Source organism: Momordica charantia (genome assembly GCF_013281855.1).
Source record: "Momordica charantia cultivar OHB3-1 chromosome 5 unlocalized genomic scaffold, Mcharantia_2.0 BLBB01000005.1, whole genome shotgun sequence".
Lineage (NCBI taxonomy): Eukaryota > Viridiplantae > Streptophyta > Magnoliopsida > Cucurbitales > Cucurbitaceae > Momordica > Momordica charantia.
Window position 1 is genome coordinate 2074519 of NW_028275163.1, and position 16802 is coordinate 2091320.

General features: G+C 34.0%; 3 protein-coding genes across 3 annotated transcripts; 2 read left to right on the top strand and 1 right to left on the bottom strand.

Moving 5' to 3' along the window:
- The first annotated feature begins 1921 nt into the window (after window positions 1–1921).
- On the top strand, window positions 1922–5330 carry LOC111016037 (Leucine-rich repeat protein kinase family protein). The gene is made up of 4 exons (XM_022291279.2): window positions 1922–2884; window positions 3234–3494; window positions 3598–4485; window positions 4639–5330. Exons 1-4 carry the CDS (start codon window positions 2455–2457, stop codon window positions 5139–5141), a joined length of 2082 nt encoding a protein of 693 aa, XP_022146971.1. The 5' UTR covers window positions 1922–2454; the 3' UTR covers window positions 5142–5330.
- Window positions 5331–7048: 1718 nt separating this feature from the next.
- Window positions 7049–9468, bottom strand: CRR4 (Pentatricopeptide repeat (PPR) superfamily protein). Its single transcript, XM_022291280.2, has one exon. The coding sequence runs from the start codon at window positions 9079–9081 to the stop codon at window positions 7165–7167; it is 1917 nt and encodes a 638-aa protein (XP_022146972.1). The 5' UTR covers window positions 9082–9468; the 3' UTR covers window positions 7049–7164.
- Window positions 9469–15205: 5737 nt separating this feature from the next.
- Window positions 15206–16316, top strand: LOC148211136 (ankyrin repeat/KH domain protein (DUF1442)). The gene is made up of 2 exons (XM_088124230.1): window positions 15206–15455; window positions 15550–16316. The coding sequence occupies exons 1-2, from the start codon at window positions 15396–15398 to the stop codon at window positions 16153–16155; spliced, it is 666 nt and encodes a 221-aa protein (XP_087980356.1). The 5' UTR covers window positions 15206–15395; the 3' UTR covers window positions 16156–16316.
- The last annotated feature ends 486 nt before the right edge of the window (window positions 16317–16802 follow it).

Genomic DNA, 16802 nt, shown 5'->3' on the forward strand with positions numbered 1-16802 from the left:
ATTCTTTAATCTTTATTGGTTATATAAGACAAGTGTGCAAAGAAATAGAAATAAAATAAAATAAAAAATGCAACTTTTTATGACAGACTGACAGACCAAACTCGTAGATTGCTAACAGACAATTGGGTTACATTAAAGTAACAGGGGACTTCAATAAATTTAGGTAACAGACAAGTAGGATTTTTTGGAAGCTATTATTTGTGTGGTTTTCTCTCTCTCTCTCTCTCTCTCTCTCTCTAAAGTGACAGGAAAAAAATTATTTAAATAAATTAAGGTTAGGCATCCGATTGAAATAATTTAATTTAAGTTAACCTGGGTCGCTAGGGAGGAAAAAAAGGAATCTCAATGATACAATAAATAATTAAAAAGAAATATATTGATTGGGTTTGAGATTTTGCAATAATATTATTAAACTACATTTAACATATACATGTTGTAATGTTTCTTTTAGAAGTAGAAGATGTAATGTTATATTGATATACGACCACGATTTAAATGTCTAAATATAATAATTATTAAAACTCAAATATAGTTTAATAGGATATACGTTTCTATTTTTGATAGGTTGACTTTTCTATTCTCTTTATTTATAGCATAATAATTTTTAAAGTAAGCTAATAATCATCTCTCCACTTTAGATTATTATTCTTTTATCATTAATGAAATATGACATAACATTTCCTATATTTAGAAGGAAAAAAAAAACAAGGCTTTACATTTTTTCTAGATAAATTCTAGCTAGGCTAAATGTGACATAAAATGGTAGAGTGACATATATATATATATATACACACTATAGAAATTCAAAATAATATGTTTTAATATTTTATATATCAATTGATATTTTTACTTCTATCTGCATATCTTTCAAAAATAGAAATTAAGAGAAAATGGTACGTTTTCAGTTTTTTTTTTAAATAATTTTGGCCGAGCTAGTGTGATATCACAAGTTTTATAATAGATAGAGGTGAAGCCGGAAATATATAGGCATGTAAGTATGTATGATTGTCCAATTCTAAAAATTTAATTAGGAGGTTAAATTAGAAAAAAGGAAATACATAATTTTAAGTAATTTATATGGGGTGAAATTACATTTTTTTAGTTCCTATTACTTGAAAGTTTCTAATTCATCTTTTAAATTTATAAGAAATTGATGATATTTTTTTCCTCTAATTTTTTCAAATTCACTAATTCCTGTCAACTTATTTTAACATAACATTCATGATGGAGTAAATAAAAAGTATTAAAATATAAAAAAATTAGATTGAAACTTTTTAAACAACATCCACTAAATTGAAATCACAAAACTAATAACACGTGAATATCTCATTGATAATTCACTATATTAACAAATTCGAGCTTTAACTTAGTAGTAAATGACATCTACTCCTTTTTTTGATGTCAGAAGTTCAAACTCTGATGGAAATGTCGAGATTTCAATTTCATGCAAATATTAATAGAAATATCGATAAAATATCGATGTTATCAATATCGTGGACATAAAAATGTCTACATGTTGACAAATTTTTTTAATACAACATGTGGGGGTGGAGATTCAAACTCCCCACCTCCTAGTCAGACGTTGGTGCATATCCATTGAAATTTTCATGTATCCAAGAGTTCGACATCGACATAAGGGATAAATTGATATTTTCATCATGTTAAAAAAAGATTTGATAAAATATAAAAAATATCAACAAAATGTCATTAATATACACGTTAATATTAATATTAATCATTTCTAACTTATTTATAAATAGAAAAATATTTATCTATTAATTTAAACTCTCTTTTTTACAAAAGCATCCCTTGATATCCCATGGGTATTTCTCTGAATATTGTGAGACCAATGACATTTTTTTTATCGAAATCAACCTTTAAAACCTTAATTTTAATGTATTTATATATTATACAATTGTGGAGTCGCCCGGTTTCACAGCTTTTACGGGAGTCTGAGACTGAACTCTGCGTATGAATCAGAACAGAGCGCCCGCGAGAGAGAGAGAGAGAGAGAAGGAATCTCAATGCTTATGGGAATTGGGATTGAGAGAGCGTTTGTGGCCGTAAATTGCCACAAATCGCTCTGATTTTCACTCTCCACTTTCCATTGTTTTTCCCTTCTCATTTTCCTCCCACTTTTATTGCTCAATCCCTCTCCTCTGGCTCTCCCGCCATCACATTCCTCCATTTCCAACGCCATTGAATTGAAACCCCTTCAAGAAAATCACAATCTCAGAGACGAAGTAATTGAAGAGCCAAAAATTTCCTCGGCCCCCATTTTCTTAGCTTCCAACCACCCACTTTCCAGTTTCTGATTCGTCTCTGAGTTTGTAACTCCTGAGCATTAACTTCGATTTCCCACTCATCGAATGGGAGTTAGATTATGAATCAATAACAAAATAAAATCCCCATTTGCGTAAGGATTTGAAAGATTGATTCTGCTCTGAATCGACCATGTCTCTCTTCAACTCGCTTTTGGTTTTCATCTTCTTTCTGGGTTTTTCTTCCCCTTCCGCCATTTCTGGGTCCTCTGAGCTCTCCACTCTAATGGCGATTAAAGCTTCTTTAGACCCGAAAAGCAAATTATTAACCTCATGGAGTCCGGTTTCCGACCCATGTGGTGGCTATTTCGAGGGAGTTGCTTGTAACGAGCAAGGGAAAGTGGTGAACATTTCTCTGCAGGGGATGGGACTTTCCGGCTACATTCCGGCGGCCGTCGCCAGACTTAAGAGCTTGACGGGGCTGTACTTGCATTTCAATTCTCTAACCGGTGAAATTCCTAAGGAAATTGCGAGTTTGACTCAGCTGACTGATTTGTATCTTAATGTGAATCAACTCTCTGGGGAGATTCCTTTTGAGATTGGGAATATGGCAAATCTTCAAGGTGGGTTTTCAATCTTTTGGTTTATATATAGCTCTTTTTTCACCAATTTTTGTTCTGGGTTTTTTGCTTTGAGTGAAGAACTTGAACTTGAACTCCCCTATCTTAATTTTTGTACCATTTGAGCTCCTAGTTAACTTTTGCTTGGTTATTAATTGGTTGTTTAGGTGATTAACCTGCTAAAGTGAAAGCTAAGACAATACCCAAATTGTATAAACTTGTTATGATGATGCTTTTGGATCAGTTTATGTAGCTCAAGTTACATTGGCAAAGTTTTTCTTGGGGATATTCTTTTGTAGTTAGGAACTGATTTGGATTGATAGAACTAAATTATGAGGCCGATTATTTTCAGTGCTGCAGCTTTGTTACAACAAATTAACAGGTGGGATACCATCACAAGTGGGGAATATGAAGGTTCTAAATGTTCTTGCTCTGCAATATAATCAGCTCACCGGAGCGATTCCCGCAAGTTTGGGGAACTTGACAGCGCTAGCACGGTTGGACTTGAGTAACAACAGGTTTTTCGGTCCGATTCCGGTGATACTAGCCGATGCTCCTGCTCTCGAAGTTCTTAACGTCCAAAACAACTCGCTAACCGGTAACGTTCCTCCAGGTAATGTGCTCTTGCTATTCTTTGTGTTGTGGACTTTATTGTTTGGAAAATTTTGTGATCCTATAGATGTGTAGGTTTGATGTGTTTCTCAATGGAAATTCAGGTTTGAAGAGATTGAAGGAGAAGTTTCAGTACCATGAGAACCCAAGTTTGTGTGGAGTGGGATTCCGGGACCTAAATCCTTGTAGTAAGTTGAAAAGTTTGAATCCGAGCCGACCCGAACCGTTTCTACCCCAACTACCTGGAAATCTTTCTGCAAGAGATATCCCTGAGTCTGCTAATCTACGCCACAATTGCAATGGAAGTAACTGTTCAAGACAGTCGAAATCTTCACGAATCGGAGTGGCCCTCGGAGTGATTGGAGTGTTTGCTGCATTTATGGCAATCGGTCTTGTAACGTTTTCCTGGTACCGTCGCCATGAACATAAATTTAAATTTGGAAGAGCTTCAAACGCCATAAGTAGACGGATTATCACTAGCCAAGTCAGGGAAATCTACAGGAGGAATGCTTCTCCTCTCATCAATCTAGAGTATTCGAATGGATGGGATCCGTTAGCCAAAGATCACGGCGGGAGTGCATCGTCACGAGAGATGATCAAGAGCTTTATGTTTAATCTAGAAGATGTCGAGCGGGCAACGCAATGCTTCTCAAAGTCAAACTTATTGGGGAGGAACAATTTTTCAGCTCTTTACAAGGGAAAGTTGAGAGATGGATCAATTGTTGTTATCAAGTGCATTGGCAAGACAAGCTGCAAATCTGATGAAGCTGAATTCTTGAAGGGCTTGAAGATACTCATCTCAATGAACCATGAAAATCTTGTTAAGTTCAGAGGCTTATGCTGTTCGAAAGACCGGGGAGAGTGCTATCTGATCTACGACTTTGTCTCGAATGGAACTTTGATGCAGTATCTTGATGATGACAATAGCAATGGCAGCGGGAAGGTTCTCGATTGGTCCACCCGAGTATCGATCATATGCGGGATCGCCAAAGGTTTGTGTTACATTACATATGAATAGTGCTGATATTATCTGACTTTGAAATGTTGTTGGTTTCTCTGAATTTTGAGTTTTCCTGCTTGATTTCACGTTTTCGAAATCCCGAAAGTACTAATTCTCGTGGCTTTCGTTTGATTTTCCGAGCCAGGTATCGGATATCTGCACAGAAAGGTTGGGAAGAAACCTGCACTGGTTCACCAGAACATAACAGCTGAAAAAGTGCTCATTGATGCAGAGTTCAACCCCTTGCTCTCAGATTCTGGCCTGCACAAACTTCTTGCAGACGACATTATCTTCTCCATGCTCAAAGTCAGCGCGGCTTTGGGATACCTCCCTCCCGAGTACACGACGACGGGTCGGTTCACCGAGAAGAGCGACATATACGCATTTGGAATGATTGTACTTCAAATTATCTCCGGGAAAACCAGCATCATGAAGTTGAACTACGACACCATCGAGTCACGTCGGTTTGAGGACTTCATCGACTCTAAGCTCGAAGGAAGATTCATAGAATCAGAGGCAGCTAAACTGGGGAAACTTGCAGTGATCTGCGCTCACGAATATCCCGAGCTTCGTCCGACAATGGATGTCGTCGAGCAAGAACTCCATGAAATGGGCGGTTTCGGTATTTCCATAGAGTCCATGCCTTAATTTTGAGATGAAAAACCATAGAAGTTAAGCAGATCACTGACTACTAATCTTAATCTATGCTGTAAATGAAGGTTTATGAATATTTTCATGCTACTGTGCTATTAGAATGGTCTTCTTATGTAAAAAAGTAGGCTACTTTGTTGAAGAATAATGTAAATTGTAGAAACTTGATTTTGTTGCTATAGTTAATTACTGTTTTTCCCCACTTTTGTCAAAATACTTTGATTTTCCCAATTAAGCAATCATGTTCAATTCAAGATCCAAATCTTTGATTAAACAGCCTTATTTTTGTCACATTATGAAGCCTTGATTTTTGTTTTTGACATAGAAAGGTGGGAAAATATGTGGGTCAAGATGAGATATGGAAAAGATTGAGTTGTTTTCTTTTCATTGGGAATTTTTATCCACAAAAAATAATGTTATATTCATATTTTCTAATTACTTCTAATAGTAATGCTTTTAGATAAGTCCTTAATTAACTGCACTAAAAGCATTCCAAACTTTTTTCTTAATAAAAAATAATGGGAAGCACTTTTGGCCTTACAGTCAAATAATTGTGAAAAATATAGAAAGTACTCCGAGAGAAAACTTGAGCAATATTTATTCAACTATGCTTGTCCATCAAAAAATTGTGTGTTCAGCTCTCCACCCCATATGTTGTAAAAAAAAATAAAAAAAATGTCATTTTACAAAAAAAATTTAATTCACCCTTGAGATACTTTTCATTAGATAAATGTCGAGTCAAACTCACTTCATATCTTTCAAATGTTGTAAATTAAACGAACATGTTCCGACACGTAGCAAAAAAGTTTGACAATTGATTTTAATCAAGAAAAAAAAACTCCAAAGAAGCTCAAAGAAAAAAAAAAGTGAAAGGAAGAGCACAACTTTTTTTTAGCGATTTGTTTCAATAATTTGGAAATCCTGGCATTATGCAACAAAAACAATGGGAAGGGAAAAAGAAAAAGGTAAACAGCTCACCATACTGATGAAAAAAAAAAGAAAAAAGTTGCAGAAATCTAAATAAATCCAAAAGTCGACATTGCCAGTGATGTCGGAACTCTTGTCGTTTTTCTTGGACGACAGCTGAAATCGAGTGTGAATTGTTAGACTTGTGAGTATTATTTGTCGGAATCCTTGTAAGAGAAGGAAGAAAGAGAAAAAACAGAAGCACACTACTTTTTCCTATTGCTTTTTCCATCTGTAATTTTTGTTGCCTGTGAACAAATTCTGTCATCTTCTTCTTTTAGTTTATTTTTTTATTTTTTTTTTTAGTGATTTTCTGAAACTGTTTCATCCATGACTCAGATTCGTTTGTAATTGAATAATTGCATTAAATTTAATGCCATTAATGATTGGTTAAGTGATAGGGTGGCCTCGTTTACAATGCAATCTAAATTTCGACTACGTTTAGGATTTGACAGTAGGGTATTAAAGATAATTAATGTTTTCTTTTTTATCGTAAAAGCGACCCAACGTGTACATTTTAGTCTTTATATTTTCAACTTTTCTTTATTTTAGTCGTTATACTTTCGAAATGTTCGTTCGAGTCTTTATAGTTTTGAAAATTAGTACTTTCCTTCTCATTTCTATCCTATTTAATTCAACCAAAATTTTAGCATTGAAATTATTGGAATATATACTCAAATTTAAATTAAAGAGTTTTTCATTTGTAAAATTTATTTTGAATTTTTGAAAATAAAGATCAAAATGATCGACAAACGTTTTAAAAATACAGGAACTCAAATGAATAAAAGTTAAAAGGTACAAAAACTAAAACAGATATTTTAAAACTACAGACAAAAATGAACTAATCTAAAACCATGTCAGAAAAGCTAGTAATATAATCCTCTTGCATCATTTTAACCCAGCACATTATAATTCTTTCAAGAAATTATACTAGAGCGTTAAACCAAAACCTTAAATCAATCCGTTTACTAATAGAATCTCGAGATCCATTGATGATTGATATAATAACTTCACCTTTTTCTACATTTTTACATATGTGCATAGGCAGTCCATACTAACATTTACAATCAATAACCTGCAAATTTGATGTCCCTAAACCATCCAACACAGAATATATTTCAGTAACATGTGGATGGGATTTATCATGCACCAAGAACTCATGAACAACTCCCTCAAGTTCAATCCAACTGCGCCCAGGAACTTTCGTTAAATTCCTCTTCTTCATCATTGTTCGTACCTTGCTCGCCGCACTCCACAGGCCGAGACCGGCGTAGATATTCGAAAGAAGAACATAAGAACTCGAGTTACAAGAATCCAACCTCATAAGATGTCTAGCAATGGATTCTCCAATGGCAAAGTTCTCATGGTTTTGGCAAGCACTAAGCAAAGTCCTCCATATGATATCATTGGGCTCAATGGGCATTTCTTCAATGAATTTCAATGCTCCTTCTATAAGCCCTGCTTTGCCAAGGATGTCCACCATGCATCCATAATGCTGTAGCTTTGGCTCTAACTTATGAACTTTTCTCATCAACTCGAAACAAATCATCCCTTCTTTCACCAACCCGGCATGCGCACATGCATTCAACACACCGATGAAAGTGATATCGTCTGGTTTCACTGAAAGCTTCTGCATCTCCACGAGCATATCAAAAGCCGACTCACCCAGACCATTTCTTGCCATTCCACTAATCATGGCATTCCAATGGTCGATACCCTTTTCTTCGATGCCTTCGAATATTGACATGGCATTATTGATACTACCGCATTTAGAATACATGTCAATGAGAGCAACACCAACCTTACCCATCAAAGAAAAGCCATTTTCAATCAAATAACTATGTATACTCGCAGCCTTGTCAATGCGTCCTAACTGAGAAACAGCAGACAACGCGATCACCAACGTCGTTTTATCAGGAGATAAGTTGCTTTGGCTTTGCATCATATTAAATATTTTTAAAGCTTTTGTGCAATAACCATTTTGCACATAGCCAGCCATCATTGCATTACAAGCAACCACATCTTTCTCAGGCATTTCATCAAACAGGTTCCTCGCAACCTCGATATTACCCAGTTTGGCATAACCATCAATCAAATTAGACCAACTGATTACATCTCTTCTCGGCATTTGATTGAACAAGCTATGAGCAAATTCTATGCGCCCACATTTAGCAAAACCACCAATTACCGTGTTCCAAGAAACCAAATCTCTCTCAGGCATTTTCTCAAACAGTTCCAATGCAAACTCCACACCGTCTTCTGTTTGAGCAAACCCACCAATCATCGAGTTCCAAGAGATCAAATTCTTATCCTCCAATGGCATAGAATCGAACAATTCACGAGCCGAATCGACCATCCCAGACTTAACATAACCATCAATCATCGAATTATACGAAACAGAGTCCTGCCTCGGCATTCTGTCGAACACTTGCCGTGCAAACTCAATATCCCCGCACCGTAAATACATAGTAATCAAACAATTAAGCAGAAACAAATTCGACCCAATTTCTAACTTCATCAACAACCCATGAATCTGCTTCCCTTGCTCCACCAAACACACTCGAGCACAGGCTTTAAGAATCAAAGAAAACGAGAACTTATCGACAGAAAATCCATTTTCAAGCATCATACAGAATAATACCAGAGCTCGAATGGGGTCATTCCCGTGTGAATACGATTTGATCACAGCATTCCAGAGAAACGGGTCGTCGTCGTCCCGCCGATTCCGACGAATTCTTTCAACAGCATAACGAGTGAAGAAGACGTAGCGAGCGAATTCGACGAGCGGTCTGTGGGGAGAAGAAATGGAATTGAGGATGATTCTGGTCGTGAGTGACGAATTTTTTAGGCATCCGGACTTGATGATTCTGGCGTGGATTTGATTCACCTCGCTCTGAGTTTCGCAGTGGCGGAGGAGAAGAGTCGGCGGAATTGAGGGCCATGGCTGCCATGAATTTGCAGAAACAACCATTAATTTCTGAGCTTTCTTCTGCGACGAAGTTCGAGAAAATGGATGAGAAATTTGAGTCGATGCGGCTTTTTAACTGAAACTTGGAGGGAGTGGTTCGTCTTCGCTGCCTGCTTCTAACGGTTTGCCAACGGCCATTCAGAATTTTTCTTCTCTTTTTTTTTCTCTATTTTTTCCTTTTTCATATTTTATGTTTGAATACCATATTAGTACTTTAACATCGAAGATTATTTTACTTTAGTGTTAGGGATTCTATTGTACATGGCCGATCTGTTTGAGTAACTCCGAGGAGGCCGACCTGAGAGGTTGACCCCAGGTACTTGGGAAATAAGCCAAACATCAAGGCTCATTTGCTGAAGGCAGAGTGAAGATCGGTCAAACACATGGACCAAAGGTCACTCGAGGGAGCCTAGTACAAGTAAGGAAATATCCAAATGAGACAATTATCTACCCCATTGATCCTTATAAATACATCATCACTCGACCCTTAAGGTACGAAAATCTTTCTGAACTCGGATTCTTAACTGACTTGGACATCGAAATAGCTTACCTGTCTTGCAGGTACTGTCGAAGGACCACCCAAAGTTATGCCCATAGGTTCCTCCGAATCTTAGCATGCATCAACATTTATTTCAGTTTTTAAAATATCTATTTTAGTCTCGTGTCTTTTGAAATTTTTAATATCAAAATTAATTTTGGTCCGGAGATTTTTTTGTTTTTCTTTATGTATTTATTTATTTTTTTTTTAACTTTTGTATAGTTTCTATTTTGGCTATTTTTCATTTAAAATCTTAAACTTTTGTCTTCAAATTTCTGCTTCATTTTATATTTCATGTTTATTGCGATGATGCGTGAATATGAAATATCATTAAAAGACCTCACAATTTTATGAAGAAGCTCGAACACGGAGGTGCAAATGAGTTATTTATCATTCCAGATATTAAAAAAAGTCGGTGAAATCATGTTTAAATAACTTTCATGAAAGAGACGACTCATATATAATTTAATTTGTCAAAGAGTTCCTAAAGGTAGGAAGTTCATATCTCCATCCCGCTCATTGTTTGAACTTAAAAAAGAGAAAGAAAAAAACTAAAAAATTTAGAGACAAAAATAAATAAAGGAACAAAAAACAGTGAAAACAAATTGAGATACCTTTGAAGATATTCTTCTTAAAAAAAAAAGGACTGAAAATACACCATAACACATAATTTAGTACAAACAATTTTAGTAAACTTTGAAGTTGTTTTTCCACGAGAGAGAGAAAAGTTGTAAACAATATTCTACTTTTAGACGAAAATCACAAGAGTAAAATTTCAAACTAGCAGTTAATAATCATTATTTTTAGAAATCCAAAATAAATTTGAAAAGAAAGACAGCGAGTACAATGACCAAACAGTCCCTAGATGTGTGCAAAGTCCAATAAATAATAATGTGAGTGGATGAAGTTGAAGGCCCAAATGTGAATTGAATTGGATTGAATTTGTAGCTTTTTCAGCTACCCATTTCGTCTCCATTTTCTTCAAAATCGGCAGCGAAACGCAATTTCACATCATGGATCCAATAGACTTTCGAAACCCTACTGAACTGAACCAAAAATAAATAAAATATAATAAAATAAAAGATAAAAAGCTTTTCCTTTTTTATAATTAAGAAAAATAATAAAAAGCTGGATTTTAGCCTTTTTCCCAATGTCTTACATTTGGACGCTATTAAGACTTTGGAAACCAAAGTCAACAAAATCTTTCCGCTTTTAGGCAACATAATCTCCTCCAATCCCATCATGACGTGGCTGCCCCGGTGGGCCCACCACTAACGAAAACAAACTCAGCTTTTTTTAAGAACCTATTTGAGAGTGCCTAAAAAAAAAAAAATCTAGGATGATATATTCTCAAAAGAAATATATAATTTTTAATGGAGGCTCGTGGTCTAGGCTAAGAAAATTAAGTAGTGCTTGAAACATCAAAATAGATGTCGATGTCTCTGTTAGAATTGTCTGAAGCTTCAACTAGCTCATTTCCTTCAGCATTTTACAACTGCTTTTGATATATAGGTCGATAACGGATTCAGCACTTATGTTGTCTTCACTCAAACACTTTCAAAGAAGCAAGGGGAATGAGTGAAGCTACTTTACAAACAAGATCTCAAGTACTTACCCGGTACCACTATGTCATCTCTAAGGGACCCAAAATAAAATTGTCTTGTCTCATATTATTTATGGGGGAAAATGATAAAATTTAGGTGTTCAACGACCGTTAAAAATTTGATAACTAAAAAAATAAATGCGAGAAATATAATAAATAGTTGCAAATTTTTTTAACGGTGATAGGTAGGAGAAGCAAACCACTAAGTCTTATAAAAAGAAGAAGTATTTTTTTCTAGACATTTTTTCAGACCTAAAATTTTCATGAGTTGTTGAAAGGTCGGGACTGTGTAAGAGTTTTTATTGAGAAAAACAAAATGTATAATTTCTACTATTTAGATAATTGATTACTATGCTAATTCATGATCGTTGAAAAGAAAATTTGAAAACTTTGTATTTGACAACTTAAACTAGAGATTAGGTAAGAATCCAAAACCATACCAATAAAATAATAATAATAATAATCATAGAATCATTGATCTTCCTCCTTTTGTTGAGTAGTTTGTTTTTAGATAGGAGACTAAATATGTATAAGGTATATTAGAGTATTTGTATTTTATTAAACATTTCTGAAGTATATCGAAAGGTTTTTTTTACTTTAACAATTATAGGTAAGAATTTGTACCATCGACCACAAAACTTGTATAATAAATCTATATGATAGACCTAACATATACGACAGGTTATAACTTAACTAATTAAATTGTGTTTATTTTAAAATTTCTCTCTTAATATCCAATTTTTTTAGTTCAACAAATATTTATCTTCTTTAGTCAATATTATTTCAAATTATTTCTTTAACACTAGCCTTCATTAGTATCTACTCAACATGTCATACTTTTAAATAAAAAGTTCATAAACTCATAATTACAATCACTTATTCTATTTTACCCATTAAATTATTACCCACTTGCAAATTAATCAAGCACTTAATTCCAACATCCTTAGCCCAATAAATATATAACATTATAATAAAATTAACTATCAATTTCAGCAATGGTGGGTCAACTTAGACTAATTGCAAGTATTTAAGTGAACATATTTTCTTATATGCAAGAAATCTAAAGAGATAACCAAAACAACAGCTTTTTGCAAGAGACCTTATCATCACTTGCAATACAAACGACTTAATTTATATATAATATTTATTTAATTTAACAAATTATTAAGCTCATAGAGAGCAAAATTTGACTCATTAAATTTATATATCATTAGTCAAAATGGGGTACGGAAATAACAAATTACCAAAATCTCTAGCAATTTGCATATAAACTATGGTGGGTCGGCAAATTCAAACCTTCAAAGTCTAATCCCTTGAGAACAAAACAAAGAACAACACAGCAAAGACTTGGGAATTTTTTAGTTGTTGCAAAATATGTGTGCGCAATTAAATATTTTATGATCTTAATTAGTTTATATTAGAAAAATAGATGGTGGGATGTGGCAATTTGTAGCATATGAATAATTAAGTGATGGTTCTTTCTCATCTTACGTCCATCGAAAATAATAAAACACTCTAATTCCAAACTAATATATGATTTGAAAACTCCTTTGACGTCTATTTTTGTTTGTAGTAATTTTTTTTTTTTGTGAAATTAAAAATTGACTTATTCAAGTATAGAGCTTAATTTGATAAAATTAAGAGTTTAAGGTTTAGATAGAAGTAAATTCTTTTCCAACAATTTTTTAATGTGAAATTTTGGGGACTAAAAACAAATTACATTATTTCCTTCTGGTCAAGTATCGCTAATTCTATTTCTCAATCTTTATGGGTTACTCCTACAAGTTGAAAAGATGGAGAAATATTTGAAAGTTAAAATGACAGATAAAATATTAAAAAACAAAAAGTCGAGACTATAGTGTAATAAATATGAAAATTTAAGAACTAAAGTAACATTTAAATATTTTATTATCTTCAAAACAGATTTTTTTTTATTTGTCACGATCCCCCAACAAATATCAATGAGCTTATAATCAAAGTAACAGCTAAAAAAATATAATCAAATGCCCCAAGTCAGAGCACTTGAAATTAATTAATATATTTTACACTAACACAAATATAGTCTCGTGGTAATTGACATTTATTCGACATTTACTCATTTTTTTTAATGTCTAAGATTCCATTCAAATTCATATACCTTAATTTGTTTTTTACATATAATAATAATTATAGTATATTTTAGAATTAGAAGGTGATAGATTTATCAATAAATAAATTAGAAGATACTTTCGGATCTCACAAGAGATGATAATGAGGATCTTGGACCTCGTCATATCGGTTACTCTAAAGTCCTGGAATTGGATACGTATTAGACGGTAAAAATTTTTAGTTAGGTTGTTTTTGAAAATATTGGAATATTTATGGGTAACACTTGCACTGATTACAATAAGAAAAAAAATATATATTTATATTTCAAAATAATAAAGAGCTATGAAATTTTTTGTTTTGGTTTTATTGAATATTGATGCGTAGCATTAAAAGGGACTTTTGGCTGCTTCAAGAAAGGGTTTGAGTTGGTCCGTACTGCCAATAGAGACGTGTTTGACTTGGGAAAAAGGAATCTATCATCAATATCATCATTTTTTTTCTTTTGTCATATCTTCATTTCTCTCCTCTCTTAATTTTTAAAGTCTATATTTAATTAATTTTTCAACTGAATTACGTAAAAGTTTATTTAGGAAACAAAGACAAAGTCATTCCTTATTTAACGGCAAGTGTGTGTGTGTGTGTTTTGTATTTTTTATAAATTTCTGTTATCAATTTAATGGGTGAGTCGATCAAATTAAATTTATAGATTGAAATAAGTGGTAGATTAATAAATTCCTAATAATTAAAAACAAACTTAGAAATTTGTTCAAACCAATCAATAAAAAATATAAATCCCCACAAATCTATCAAGATATTTAAATTTGACAATATACTCTAACCTTAGTATATTTCAACTTGCTTAATTTTTGACGTGTCTCTCACTTTTCTATTTAAATAAAATGGGATATTATATCTACAACATCTATTATAGTGTTGGATGACCGTCGACACTACTCATTATAGGAATCGAATTGGTGAAGCCACACACGACATGAATTTTGAGATATAAAAAGCATATCTTTTTGATTTCAGATTTAACATTAAAATCACACCACTAAAGGAAGATCATTTTTTAGAATATATCATTGTAAATAGTGTGGGGTGGAGTGATTTGAGACCTGTGAACTTTTTTTTTTTATTTACTTCATCAAATAGGATTTGAATTTCTAATCTTGTTAAAAAATTATTTTATATCTTAATTAATTATGTTATAACGTGGTCGGTAAAGAATGTCTAATACATGTTAATGAATGGCTTGAATTAGCCTTAAATATAGGTTTAATAATATAGTACAAAGTAATAATGAGTTAACATCAAATTGATGATCGAACAAAAATGAATTTCATGACTAATTTAAGTTTATGGTCATTCCAAATCTCAATTTGAGCGCATTCCGACTAATTTTATCGGACAACTATAATTCATGACCCCTACTACATTTAATTGCTAAACAAATTCGAAGGATATTAAATTTTAGGTAGGTGGTCACCATAATTTGAATCATACAAATTAATATTAAACTCCATAAAACATCGATTTTTTTGGGTCTTATGTAATACTAATTAGTTGTCACTTAGTGAGAGATTAAACTAATTATAAGCTCTTTCAATCCTGGATATCACGCAAGGACAAGAACATATGCGTCTTTGTGATATCATTTATTATGAGATATTGTATTCGAATCTTATTATAGTATTTTGTAACGATCCCTAACTTCAAATATCTACTAATGCAAGTCACACGATGTCGATTTCAAAAAAAAAAAATAATAATAATAAAAAAAAAGCTAATAAACTCTTTATTGTCTTCGCCTAGAAAAATCTAGAGAGAGGAAGAAAAAAACAAACAAACAATATCAGGTACATACATAAGGCCTATCCATTATCCCTCAAATTTCCATCCATAATTCAAAGCCAAATGTCAACGCCAATTACAAAACTAACTCTCTCTCTCCCTCATTGCATATAATATTTATACGAAGAGAAAGGCAACTGAAAATTAAAATCACATCCCATTTTTTCTCCCTAACCAAACAGACCAGAGAAGAAATAAAAAAAAAAAAGAAAAACAGAGAGCTGATCAGAAATTATGAAGCTCGTTTGGTCACCAGATAGAGCTTCCAAGGCTTATATCGACACCGTTAAATCAGTAAGTTTTTTTGTTCATTCACTTTCCCTTCAGATTCGTTTTGAGCTTTTAAGTGATTTAATTAATCAAATAAATAATTACCTAATTTTTGCAGTGTGAGATTTCCGGCGATTTCGGCGTCGCGGAGCTTCTCGCCGCCATGGCCGCCGGCTGGAACGCGAAATTCATCGTCGAGACATGGTCGGACGGCGGGCCGATAGCCACAAGCGTCGGCCTGGCGATCGCGGCTGGCCACACCGGCGGGCGGCATCTGTGCGTGGTGGCGGACGAACGATCGAGATCGAAGTACGTGGAGGCGATGCGGGAGGCCGGAATCGCGGCGGCGCCGGAGGTGGAGGTCGGCGAGGCGGCGGAGGCGGTGGCGAGGGCGGAGGGCGTGGATTTTGTGGTGGTGGATTGCCGGCGGAAGGATTTCGCTAGGGTTTTGAGGGTGGCGAGGACGAGCGAGAGAGGGGCAGTTTTGGTATGCAAAAATGCATGGGAACGAAGTGTCGAGGGGTTCAGATGGCAGAGGGTGCTTCAGAGAGGGACACGTGTCGTCAAGTCGGTTTTTTTACCGGTCGGGCGAGGACTGGAAATTGCCCATATTGGAAGCCCAAGCCCCGGTGGCGGTGGAAGTTCCAACTCGACGGCGAACGGTGGCCGTTGGATCAAAAGGCTTGATAAACGGTCCGGAGAGGAACACGTGTTTCGCCAGTGAATTTCTTGACGGCCAAGAGATCGAAGCGTGGTGGAGACGGAGACGGATAGAGATACTTTTTTTTTCGCTTTTTTTTTTCTTTTATTAAATAAAGAATGTACATAAATGTAAATTACACGTATTCACAATTTTGAAATGCAAACAATTAGCATTTGTCTCCAGTTATAAAAATTATTATGACTTATCTCTTTTTACGAGCTGCGGCGAAGTTCGCTATTTCGCCGAAAAAGGAGAGGAATGAGAAAGAGAGGAATGATAACAGGGAAAGAAATGAAAATTCCAATCATAATAAAATATATATATATATATATATATATTTTAAATTAGTAATATACGATCCGTAATTTACTATATTTAAGGACTATTTATAATTATTTTATAAATTTCAGAATTTAAAAGGGTTCCTTTTAAAATGCATAGATGGACACATATTTCGAACCTCATAATATATTAACCTAAAAATTATTAACATCTTAGGTGAGTATGATATATTTATTTCAAATTTTTTCTAACATACTAATAGCAACTCATTTGGCCATAAAAATTTTACCATTTTATCATTTTATTTATATATTCTTAGACTACTCCTGCATTTATTATTATTATTATTATTTTGTTTTTTTTTTTAACTACAGCAAGAGAATAAG

Coding starts and splice junctions, on each gene's coding strand:
- LOC111016037 (XM_022291279.2), top strand. CDS start 2,455: ATGTCTCTCTTCAACTCGCTTTTGGTTTTCATCTTCTTTCTGGGTTTT. Junction 2,885..3,233: donor GAATATGGCAAATCTTCAAG/GTGGGTTTTCAA, acceptor GATTATTTTCAG/TGCTGCAGCTTTGTTACAAC. Junction 4,486..4,638: donor CATATGCGGGATCGCCAAAG/GTTTGTGTTACA, acceptor TTTCCGAGCCAG/GTATCGGATATCTGCACAGA.
- CRR4 (XM_022291280.2), bottom strand. CDS start 9,081: ATGGTTGTTTCTGCAAATTCATGGCAGCCATGGCCCTCAATTCCGCCG.
- LOC148211136 (XM_088124230.1), top strand. CDS start 15,396: ATGAAGCTCGTTTGGTCACCAGATAGAGCTTCCAAGGCTTATATCGAC. Junction 15,456..15,549: donor ATATCGACACCGTTAAATCA/GTAAGTTTTTTT, acceptor TAATTTTTGCAG/TGTGAGATTTCCGGCGATTT.